This window comes from Hakea prostrata, chromosome 1 (genome assembly GCF_041222555.1).
Source record: "Hakea prostrata isolate BN-2017 chromosome 1, UWA_Hpros_2, whole genome shotgun sequence".
Lineage (NCBI taxonomy): Eukaryota > Viridiplantae > Streptophyta > Magnoliopsida > Proteales > Proteaceae > Hakea > Hakea prostrata.
Window position 1 is genome coordinate 32,958,261 of NC_142600.1, and position 12,633 is coordinate 32,970,893.

A 12,633-nucleotide genomic window follows, 5' to 3' on the forward strand; every position below is an offset into this window, starting at 1 on the left:
TGATCTTATTAAAGTTGGTCTAGGAGTAGCTCTGATAGGTGACAAGCTTCGAGAAAGTTGTTTGAGGTAGCACAGTCACGTTCAACTGAGGTTTGTATTTTCCATGTACAAAGAATTGATTTAATTTAGATTGAAGGAATGAGAAGAGCTAGGGGCAAACCTAAGCTGGCATTAAAACAAGTGTTAAGAAAGATATGCATTGCTTAGGCTTTATATTTACTATGGTCTTAAATAGAGTTGATTAGAAGACAAGAATCCATATAGCTGACCCCATTTAGTTGGGACAAGGCTTGTTGTTGTTGTTATAATTATACCAAAGAAGTTGCTTCTCGAAGCTACCTTCGGTCTTTACTACCATACTGCTTCCACTCTACTTTCTTTGCTAAATTGGTGTCATTACCCTTGTATGTGGTACCGGCCTCACATTCTTCTTGAATCGCATGTTTGCCATGGTGACTATAGGGAATGGATCCTTATCCACCAGCACCGCCCCTTTCCCTTTATTTGGGAATTTTCAGTTTTCCATCTGCAATTGCTTTCTATAAAGCATTTCACGAAGACACACACACACACACAGAGATCAATGGTATGTGTGTGAGTTATACCACTTACAGTATCGTTCTCCTTTCAACGGTGAGATTGAGGGAATCTTATGCTCCTCACTTTGTTAATTTGTCCTTCCTTCAAAAAATGATAAAAAATCAGTCTTGGAAGTGTCAAAAGAAAATTTTTGTTCTGTGGTTTTAGATGTTTCAACACTTTTGCCTTTGTCCACAGACAGTGATAGGTACTTGTGGGTAAATGATATTTCACCCACAAGGCTGGCTAAACTAACTTCAATAGTCATCACAATCAATGTAATAGAGTGGATTATGATTTTGAGATTCAAGCAATCTCTCGGTCTCTGATTCTAATAGTAGGTCCTAGTAGAAAAGGCTTTCCTCTATTCCTTTTCCCTCAACAAGTACTTGTAACTCATAGCTTGAGATAATAACTATAGGTCAATAAACCATTAAATGATAAACCGTTTCCTCAAGTCCAAATTTAATTTGTCCGAGGCTTTTGCCACGAACTCACTCTAGGGCATCGCCAAAGTGCATTTGCACCTTAATGCTTTGAATTGTGAGATGAATCTCTTGGCAAGCTCATTTGAGGCTTGTTGAAGATGCGTTGAGTTACTTATGTAAACCAAGCCGCATATAACTGTGCATGGAACTTATCTTCCATGTCTTGCCAATTAAACATGGATTTGGTAGGCAAGTTGCAGTACCAAGTGAAAGCAATTCCCTTTCATGGAAATAGGGAACAACCTAAGTTTCATGACGTCATCGCCTCAAGAAGGCCCTTGTAAAATTTGCAACATGCTCTACTGTGAACATGTTGTATTTCCTTGAAAACTTAGTTAACTCTGAGATTTTAAAGTTCCGTCCTATGTCAATCTGCTCAAATGCTTGGGGTGAGTCTCTCTATACACTTGGCTCATCATTGGCTTGCAAGTAGGGTTAATTTGGTGTTCAATCAACTGAATCTTCTTGTTCAATTGGAATAGGAAATTGCCCTTCTTGTGGCTGGAAATCAAGTCGGTCACCCTTCCCCCCAAAGGGGACACCCCTCTATAGAAAGGGGTTCACAATGGGTGGTATTGATCTCTACCATTTGCCACCAATTGTGAAATGGGTTTGCTGGAGGCACATTGTGGCCACTATAACGGCCTCCTGCACTTCGTAAGTCCGGTAACTAACTTGGCTTGATCAGGACTGCATTTGCCCTAGTGACCACTCGTGGTGGATGTGTTTGATAATTTACTTGATTTGGTTACCTGGTAGACTATGCCATTGGATTATCATACACATGTTGATACTCTAGCTTGGGATGATTCCTGGCACTTGAGTATTTGACCCTGCCATTGTCTCCACCTGTTGAGATTGTGGCATGGACTCCTTTATGCGTTGGAGTCTTATCCCAAACACTTGTAATGCTCACTGTCTTGTCTTGACTCTACTAGCCCTTAGCACATTGTTCTAAACATTTTCTCTATTGAAATGCCATTTGTAGAGGGGTCCTCACAAATCACTTCGTTGGGCTCACCTCTCTGACCCATTTGGTGGAGAAGGACTTTTCTCTTCTTCTATTCTTGCCATTCGCCTAGTTACCATTCTAGCTAAGGTCCCACGGGCGGGCCAAAAATATTTCACTCAAAAACATAATTTGGGTTGCGCAAGCGTGCTAGGGCCTTAGAATGATCCAACTAATTTGATCAAACAATCTCTGTTCTTTCTGCCTCGGTGTATCAAAGGACTTTGATGCCTTTTGGGAGAAGGCAATAGAAACTTGTGGAGTCCGTTAATGGTGGACTTGAAAGTAAACTAAACTATAGACTAATGACTATGGTATAAGAAGAAATTAAAAGCTAACAGTGGCCGCTGCCTTCCTTTGTCGGCTTGCAATATTATCTTCATCTATGGCTTACACTAAACTAGTTCTTTTGCCCAAGTACTTATTCAATGAACCAAGTTATCATCGATTGTTTTTTTGGGGAACTAAAAATGGTACATATTTATAGAATTTAATTACGTAAATGGATTGACTTCGTCAGGATGAGTTTGGTCAAGTCGTAGCCCAAGTCTTCTGCTTCCATCATAAATCTCATAAAATAGATTATTTAGATCGCCCACCCCAAAATATGTTGGTGCGGGTTTATTTTCGAAGTCAAATACAAGAATTCAAGTAACGACAACAGTTAAGATAATTGGGAAAAAAATACAATGAACAAGATGAAAAAAGAAACATAAAGGAAAAATCAGAATTTTTTAGGTATATAAGAAAATAATGATAACCTTATTTTTTGAACTTTTGATTGTGTTCATAAAAATAAAAAATAAAATATTCAAATTAGGTGGAAAGTTGATCATACTAGCTGAAAATGACAGAAAACTGACTGTAACAAATTAGACAAACGCAAATGCACCACATTAAGGAACCGGATTCAAGAGAGTAGCAGTAGATGGGAAGATCATTTGGGTATTGATTATTAAAGACAATAGACTGAATAGAGAAGGAAAGCAGTTCGCGTGTGGTGTCAGGTAGCAGGCGTTTGGAAGAATCCGGGAAGATCGTTACGGTATAGCTTAAAGACAGTACAGAAACGGAAAGTGGTCCGGTATCTGGAATCTGGAGTGGCAAAGAGGGATTTGCGGGCGTTGTAAACTTTTATCAGGGCTTAGGCCAGTGAGCCCAGTTATGTCAGTTTCTGTAACGTCTCCTCTGTTGAGCCTAAGAAGTCGAGCAAGTGCAGCAAGTGCTGCTCGAGCTCTGGACGTTTCAATCCCAATTCCTTGTAACCGCAATCAGTTGTTTAATAGTTCCTTATCATCCTCAGAACGATCTCACAAAACCGGCTATATAAGAGATTCTTTTCCTCTCTCTTTTCCGTCTCTTACTGCCCGTTTCAACTCTTCTTCTTCTTCTTCTTTTTCCGTTATTGCCAAAGCCTCCACAGCTCCTTCGACGAAGATGGCTGGTGTCACTGACTCTGCCATGGATGCCGTTCAGAGGCGCCTCATGTTTGAGGATGAGTAAGTTTTATTTCCCTGATTGGAATTTTTTCTTTTTGTTTTCTTAGTGACGACTGATTCGCTTGATTTGATTGAAATGAATTGGCAAATGGGTAATTTGAATTCTACTGATCAGTCTTATTTTCGTTAGACTCCTTGGATTTCATTGTTTGGTTAATCGTCTGTTCGGTTTCTCGGTTGGTTTCTCGACAAGAGATCTTTGGGGTTGGAAAGGGGGCGGAGATGATGTTCATGCACCGTAGATTCTGTGTGGTTTGACCCGTTCTTGCAGTGATTACTTTCTGATTTTATTTTATTATTTTGTTTGGTTTGCGTTTTTTGTCTCTCACAAGTCACAGCCAGTTTTTATAGTGATTGATTACTCATTTTATTGTTTTTGGGATGGGGTTTGGGGTGGGTTATGTTGGCAACTTAATGTTACCTAGCAATTTTTGTTTATTCCACTCTGTTTAGTTCACTAAGAATACGTCCTGACTTGTTGGGATCTGCTGCCTTAGAGATATACAAGAGTTGTTACTTGAGAAATATTAGCTCCATATCTGGAATCCTTCATTTGGAATGGGGCTGTTATTTTGCGTTGAGGCTAATATTAATGTGGACAATGAATTTACAAATTCTATTATTTGTGTTCAAAATGCATGTCATTTGATTTTACTGCTTTTATCAAGCAAGCATTTAGAAGGCATGATTTCTGGTACGGACTAATTACATGCATATGACCACTTGAACTTCTGTGTAAATATGCATGATTGTACGCAAGAATAACTATGGCAAGTATTATTGATGTTCTGTAACTTACTAGGGGTGTACTTCCATGTAAAAGGGTTTGGCAGGGTATATTTTGGTGTCGGCTGTCAACCACACCAACCCTCCTCCATTACCGGCAGCAAACATTGGCAGAGTTGGTGTAGGTATTTAATGCTAAGAAATATGTGGTATCGTAGTTGTCAAGGCATCGGGCGACTAGCCCATTCTTTGGGTCAAGGCGTCCTGGTGTTTCCTAGATGCCTTGGTTTTCGTTGTCCTCAATCGCCTGGCCTCACCATGTCCCCTTGACAACTGTGATGGGTAGTGTTAATTGCAACCATTTCCTTTTAAATAGGCCTAAGAGGAAAACATATGCAGATTTGATTGATGATACTTTTCTCTGAGAAAGAGGTTCACTGTCGAGTTCAATCAGAGAACCACTTTGATAATGCTAAGGTGGCATCTACTTACAATTCTTGCACCCTATTATTTGACATCATGAAAGGTGCTAATGTATTTTTTTTTTGTTTCTGTGGTTATCTGCAGATGCATTTTAGTGGATGCAAATGATAAAGTTGTGGGACATGACTCAAAGTATAATTGTAAGTGAGAACTTTTGTTGTTTGTTTATGTGTTGGACAAAATCTAGTGGTGTTTTGTTACATAAATCCTCCCCCTTCCCTGATTTATACTTTTTCAGAAGCCGTGTGCTGTGCACTGTCATGAATCCTAATAATCTAATTTACTGTTCAAAGCATGTATACGTTGTTAGCTGGTTAGCTTGTTTGGACTCCCATGCTTGGTTTCATGCACAGTCCTGGCATAGTGGGTCTATTATAGCACATGATTATATGGTTAGACGTTTCACCTCATAGCACGGTATTTCTGGTGGACAGTTGTTATTCAAGTTCTGGTCACAGGGCATGGTAAAAGCATGGGTACACAGTGGGCCAGCGGCTCCTCGTTAAATGCAGGACCTTAGTATTTGGTAGTCAAACAAGTGGTTGGGCATGGCTGTGTAACTTCTATATGGTGTTGTACGTGTATGCAGTTATTTATCTCTTATTCGCAGACATTGAATTATAATTTGAATCGCAACATCCCTTCTTTGCAAGAGGATCACCAACCTCTGAAATTACACCAGATCACTAGGCTTTGTACTCCACGCCAAAAGTTGTCCTTGTAGATATCCTATTAAATTTCATTGTTATCCATTGATTCTCTCTCTTTTATTTAAGGAAAATTTGTTTGCTTTGGTATTTTGGCATTTAAAGCTCAGTAACTTGAATCTCATGCTTAGATATGTTGACAATCTCTATTATGCATTAATGTTTCTTAAAATGTTGCAGTTAACAGTATTAATTTTGTGCTTCTTTATCATATGATTCTGCTTGATCTTCACTCAACTACTACAAAGAGGACCAACAAAATCCACTAGATACCATAATCTTTCTGTTTCTTGGTGGGTTGTTGCACTTTTATGTTCGTGAGGCAGTCATAATTTCATGTTTTAACTGCTGACATGAAGTATACTCTCCGACATTGTAATGTAGCTAGTTCACCATCGATCATGGTGTGTTCTATAATTGCCTCTGAATGTAGATCTATAGTGCTGTTTCTGGATAAACATCACTAAAACCTTTATCATGTGATTCTACTTGATGTTGTCTCTGCATTATTGTAAAGATGACCATAAGAACCTTTGAAATGCTATAAATTATTTGGTTCTTGGTGGGTTGCGTACTTCTATGTTTGTGAGGCAATCATATCTCATGTCATTGCTTGTTCACCATATATGCGGCAGTTTCTAATTTTGCTACTAAATGTAGATTGTGGTGTTTCTGGATAAATGTCACTGAATCTAAACTGTTAACCATGCCTTCTATAACATTATGGGGTATTTTTAATTGCCTCTATACTACTTATTTAAGGTGCTAATTTAAAATGAAAGTGAACTGGTTCAAATTATTAGTTACTGATATGGGCTGTAAATTAGTCTGGTTTCCATGCTTGAATTTGTTTAAATTATAGATCTTGCAACAGTTGCTTATTTTCTGGTTGCAAGAACATCCTTATGTCAATCTGATATCGAATTTCTCAGAGCTGTAAATTATACCTTGTACTTGGACACAAGCATGTGTTTTCATATATGCCTGGATGATGCTGATTTTTTCCTTCTTGTTGAACATTGCTTGGTATGGATCATCATTGCACTGCTCTGTTTGTGCAGGTCATTTGATGGAAAAGATCGAGTCTGAGAATTTGCTTCATCGGGCATTTAGTTTATTTTTATTTAATTCCAAGTATGAATTGCTGCTTCAGGTAATTCATTCATTTAAAAATGATTTTCCAGGTTCTGAAACAGTTACTTAACATGATTTTAAATCTGAGCTGTCATCATTTTATTTATTATTTTCTTTCCTCATTTTGTCAATTCTTTTCCTTATTTTTGCACTTTTTTGTAATCATCACATTATACTAAAGTGTATCTCTATTTATGGCCAAAATCTCATCAGTTCATTGATCACTTTGTGTTCGATATCTACTTTATGCTCTCTTATGATCTATATTGTACTATATGTTTGAATCTTCAGGATCCAAACTGTGAGAATTGGATCAGCATCTAGTTTGATCACTTTATGCAGAGTAGCATGATCAGATTAATTGGACCTATTTCTTTATCCAATGCCCTTTTCTTAGAGCTATCCTCTTTGGGAGGGTTTTAGCCCCGGTTTTTTCTGTCCTCCATTCTTTCAGTGTTACAAGTTCTTCCACTCTTCCCAGGGGTTTACAACTTCTTTCTTGTATTTGCGCTGAGCTTCAACGTCATCTTCATTACACACTGAGCCATCTCTATGTCTCCATAATCTGTACAAAATCCAGTTAATAATATCTGCTTTATTAACTCCATTGTCAATTTATCAACAAATAGGCTACTACTGCTTATCTTGTTCCTGACTGGGTAAATTTGCTTCCAATTTCATTTTTCATAAGCATCCAGATATATCACTGTTTTTTCAGTTATTAGAGTTTGCATTGCTTCTTTTTCATTTGGAATTGCTTCTTGGAGCATAAGGGATAATCGGTTAGGTGTTGTATCATTAATCTTTCTTAGATCACTCAAATGATTATCTCCTCTCACTCCTAACCTCACTGCTTATTTGTCTTCCACCTCCACCTCCACCATTTTTATTCTCCGCCCCAGCAAAATCACCACCTACTCTCCTCTCACTCTCTTTGCCTTTTCCTCCACAAAGGAGGCAGCAGCTGACCGTCGCCACCACAGGTGCTGCCTCTGCATCAAACCCCCGCTCCACACCCTCTGTCGTGACCCAAGCGCCCCTGCCCCCAATGCTCCCTATCTCCCTGATTCCACCTCTGCACTTATTGGCCCCGCCTAAACCTTTACAATAGAGTCCAATCCCTCATCCAGACAGGTGACCTAGACAGTGCCTCTGCCACCATCTGTCCAGCAGTCTCTGTCATGTCTGCTATATATCACGCTGCTTGCTATGAGGATGCCATCAGTCTCTTCTCCTTCCTCTTGAAGCAGTCAACTATTTTTTTGTTTGCTTTTTATTTTTTCTCTAACCTATAAGTAGATTCAGTAGCGGCAAATATGTCTTTTTATATTGAAAACTAACAGTGTTAGGTACAAGAGAACGTTTGTAATAGAATCAATTTCAGTGGGTGTAAAATTTGATTTTCTTTAATAATTGAAATCCCCACCCAAATGCCTTGAGCTTCATGAGACAAAGTTTCCTACTATTATTGGAGAATCTGAAGTGCTGAACTAAATTCTATTCTGTTTAAAAAATGTATTAAAATCACAAGTCTTGAAATGCATATAGAAAGTGAATGTAATTGGTAATAATTTGGTCTTAATTTTTTTTTTCCTATACAGCAACGGTCAGCTACAAAGGTTACATTTCCCTTAGTTTGGACAAACACCTGCTGTAGTCATCCTCTCTATCGCGAGTCAGAGCTGATTGAGGAAAACCATCTCGGTATGTATTTCTCTTGCACTGTCCTAATTTTGTTTTCTGTTTGCAAATCAATCCTTAGAGGATTTGTGCTTGGTTTCTGAGCAGGAGTCCGTAATGCTGCTCAAAGGAAACTATTTGACGAACTGGGCATTGCTGCCTCTGATGTACCCATGGATGACTTAACTCCCCTTGGCAGGATACTGTACAAAGCTCCATCAGATGGGAAATGGGGCGAACATGAACGTAATGATGCCAACTTGATTGATCATAAATGCTCTTAATTTTGGGCACAATATGCATCTGGTTTAACTAATTTGACTGGTGGCCTCTCATCTGTTGTTTTATTTGCAACAGTTGACTACCTTCTCTTCATTGTGAAGGATGTTGCTGTGAATCCTAACCCTGATGAAGTTGCTGCTGTTCGTTATGTTAATCGTGATGAGCTGAAAGAGCTTTTGCAGAAAGCCGATACAGGTGAGGAAGGGCTGAAGCTGTCTCCCTGGTTCCGGCTTGTGGTGGACAACTTTCTGTTCAAATGGTGGGATCACGTTGAGAAGGGGACCCTGGAGCAAGCAATTGACATGGAGACAATATATAAGCTCTATTAGAGGTTTATTAACCTTATATAACAGTATAGTACTATAATGAATTGATAGGCTGGTTGCCCAGCAAGTTCTATCTCTAGTCTGGCCATGTTGTTCTGGTACTTTTTAGTGTTTTATTTAGGAACAAAGAGTTTGTAATCTCTGCCGTTGGTTTTAGATGGCTGATGGTTTTTATTCTTTGTTGTGTGTAATTTACATATAATCGCAGGGTTGCTCCATTGGTAAGACCACTAGGGTTATGTGAAATTCTACTTATGCCTCCTATAATCTTTATCTCCATTGCTTCACCCAGTTACCTTAATCTCGGATCAAACAAAATTTATTTACCCCCTGCAGGGTCCTCTACTTGGGTTCGTGTGTCTTACGACTGTGAAAGCACAATCTCAGTGATACGGAGGAAATATGATTGAACCGGGTTCATACTCGGTTTAACCCTCGACCCCGGTCGAGACGCAGGGAACCGACTCACTTCCGAGTGAACCGGATCCAGAAGATAGCTTGCTAAGGAAGAAAACTAAATCAGCTACAAGCACGTCCTAATCCGACTCATGGATTAGGTTAATTACCCTATTGACGGCAAGTACAAATTGGCGGCTGTCACTTATCATCATTGAAGGGATAATCATCAGATAACCTGGAGGTTATCTCAGAAGTCCTCTACTAATTCAAACTAGTAGAAGTCTATCGCTCAACGGATCTAACTGATAAGATCCAACGGCTACCCGAAGAAGGCTCAAGTGCATCCAACGAAGGAGATTCGAAGGTATACTCTATATAAACCTTATTTGCCTACGAGGTGAGGGGGACTCAGATTCACATACACACTGGTAGACGTAAACTATCAGAGGCTTACGATCTAGATCACTTTTCCCAGTTCTTCATTCCTTAGCTCTGTGCTTCTAGCAGAGCCGTTTGTGATTAAGTTCATCAACTGACTTAGCCTTCGGAGGTGGACTCCCGACCCCCGCGGTCGGGTCAAGTCTGACGCTTTCGTTTTGCAGGTCATCACAAGGAGATCTAAGGGCTGAGCAGATTTTGGATGCATCATTTGGCGCTGTCTGTGGGAACTTTCTTGTAAAGCCATGGTGACTAGATCTGCAGCAGCCGTTGCACAACGCGATACCGGTGTTCAAATTCCTAGGGAGAATAACCCAGATATTCCCCAGGGAAGTCTACCCACTTTTGAGGTAGATGGTGGTCAGGGAGGACATAATCCTCCAGAGACATTCCAAGATCAATTGAATCAGGTAAAGATTCAACTCTTGGAGGTGAGTCAAGCACTCCGCATGCTCACCAGACGAGTGGTATTACCACAAGAGCCTGATCATCGTGATTCAGGTAGGCGTACATGATCAAAGATTGGCTGACGATCGGAATATCGGTCAAAACTTCCGTGAAGGTGATCGAGGGCCTAGGAGGGTGGACGATCAACCTAGGCGGGACGATCGGTTTGATAGACCACATGAAAGTACAACAGATTCAAATACAAGGTTGGATACAGGGGTGAGGACTCACTCACCGACTGTTAGACGAACCGTTCGTGATGATCGAGCAGTTTGCGATGAGCGGAATGTTCGTGATGGACGGGCCGTTTGTGATGATCAAATAGCTCGCGATGATCGTGTTATTCGAGGTCGTGATCATATTGCTGAGGATCACCCGACTCAGATTGGTCAGGAATTGGCCAACATCAATCAAAAACTAGGGCAGTTGGCTAGGGGAAGGATAACCGATGATATTTACTCAGTTATTCGGAAGACCCCCTTTGCCAAGCTAATTGCAGGATATCAGTTTCCCCACAACTTTCGTTTGCCTACCTTTTCTACATTCGATGGCTCCGGAGATCCTACGGCCCACATCGGCTATTATCAACAGACCATGGCAGTTGCAGGTAATTCTGTTGAAATTCTCTGCAGGGTTTTTGGTTCATCCTTAACTGGAGCGGCACAAAAGTGGTTTTCGAACCTTCCATCTGGAAGGATCGTAAACTTTGATGAGTTGGCGCGCAAATTCATAGGGTGATTCCATAGTGGAATCCAGGTCAAGAAAACGGAAGAAACATTGTTTACCATCAGACAAGGAAAAAGCGAATCGATCAGAGAGTATCTGAAAAGATTCAACAGAGTAACGATGGAGATAGAGAATTTGGATGAGCAAGTAGCCAAAACTGCTCTATTCACTAGACTCACTAATCGAAAACTCCTGGAGTTATTACTACAGGATATGCCTGCAACTTATGCTGAGTTGGTACAGAGATGCCAGAAGTAGGCTGAAGTTATGGAGATCTTAGATGCACGCCAGGGAGACAACAAAGCCTCCACTAAGGAACAGAAGGCTCCTGAGCAAAAGCAGAAGCCAAAGAAGAATGTTCGCGATCGGGTTGGAAAACCTCAGGCTTGGCGGCAAAGATCTCCCGGTAAAAGTGAGTATACTCCACTGAATGCTCTTCGGGCTGATATTCTGAATATCATCAAAAGGCGAAATATTTTGAAGTGGCCACCTAAAATTCCTTTGAATCCTGGAGAGCAGCAGGATTGAGAAAAATATTGCCGATTCCATAAGGACTATGGTCATTATACAAATGACTGTCGTCATCTAAAAGCAGATATTGAGAGATTAATATCTCAGGGACATTTGTCCAATTTTGTTAGCAGAAGAAGGGAGGAGACACGTGAGCCACGTGAGGCCGCTCCTAAAAGGGATCGTTCGGTTAGTTCAGAACAGTCAAAGGAGGCTCCGAAGTCTAAAAAAGGCAAGGAGGTGATTGATGCTACTCGATCACCGATCCTTACAATTTTCGAAGGTCTAGAACCCGAATCACTCTGGAGTTTAAAGACAAAATCTAAATTTGTCGGAACCAGAGAGACGCAGAAGTGGAAGAAGCCAAACGGTGAAGATTCTATCACCTTTGGCGAGGAGGATGAAAGAGGCGTTTGTCTACCTCACGATGATGCTATAGTCATCAAGGTAGAGATTGCGCGCCGAGAAGTGCATAGAGTTTTGGTTGATACAGGGTCTGCAGCTGACCTAATTTCTTATGAAGTGTATCAAAAGCTGAAGGTGGATGAGGACTTGATGGAGCCATCATCCACACATTTATATGGTTTTGCAGGATCATCTGCAGTGGCGAAAGGATCTGTCCAGTTGGACTTATCTATCGAAAGTTTTCCTAAGGAGACGACCGTCCGAATCAAATTTTTGGTGGTTCGGGAACTGCCAGCTTATAATGTTATCCTCGGGCGACCATCTTTATCCAAGATAAGTGTTATTGTTTCGACGAAACACCTGAAGATAAAATTCTCGACTGACATGGGAATTGGTCAAGTTTCCTCTGACCAGAGGATCTCTCGGCAATGTTACGTTGCCTATTTAAAAGACAAGGAAGGCCCGAGGAGGGTGACTGCCCTACCTATAGAAATTTGAGATGATCGAGAAGAAGCAGAGATGCAAAGGCCTGAGCCAATGGAAAAGCTGGAACAAATCCAACTGTGTACCTAGGATGAGAAAAAGATTACTTATATCGGGTCTGAGCAGTTGGAGGAATTCAAGGATGAGTCGAAGTTTTTTCTTCAACAGAATAGTGACGTATTCGCATGGTCTGCCGAAGACATGCCAAGAATTGATCTGGCTATCGCAGAGCACAAACTCTGGATAGATCCAAAGGTGAAACCAGTTATCCAGAAAAGGAGAAATTTCTCCATTGAAAAATACGAAGTCGTT

At 40.5% G+C, this 12,633-nt stretch overlaps 1 protein-coding gene across 1 annotated transcript; it reads left to right on the forward strand.

The window, feature by feature from the left end:
* The first annotated feature begins 2,947 nt into the window (after positions 1 to 2,947).
* LOC149028777 (isopentenyl-diphosphate Delta-isomerase I-like) lies at positions 2,948 to 9,168 on the forward strand. The gene is made up of 6 exons (XM_089139013.1): positions 2,948 to 3,575; positions 4,869 to 4,924; positions 6,553 to 6,644; positions 8,227 to 8,329; positions 8,414 to 8,551; positions 8,663 to 9,168. Exons 1-6 carry the CDS (start codon positions 3,241 to 3,243, stop codon positions 8,914 to 8,916), a joined length of 978 nt encoding a protein of 325 aa, XP_088995139.1. The 5' UTR covers positions 2,948 to 3,240; the 3' UTR covers positions 8,917 to 9,168.
* The last annotated feature ends 3,465 nt before the right edge of the window (positions 9,169 to 12,633 follow it).

Excerpts from the sequence above, each read along its gene's own strand:
- LOC149028777 (XM_089139013.1), top strand. The coding sequence starts at position 3,241 with ATGTCAGTTTCTGTAACGTCTCCTCTGTTGAGCCTAAGAAGTCGAGCA. Across the intron at positions 8,330-8,413 it reads GATTGAGGAAAACCATCTCG|GAGTCCGTAATGCTGCTCAA; the intron begins GTATGTATTTCT and ends GTTTCTGAGCAG. Across the intron at positions 8,552-8,662 it reads GAAATGGGGCGAACATGAAC|TTGACTACCTTCTCTTCATT; the intron begins GTAATGATGCCA and ends TATTTGCAACAG.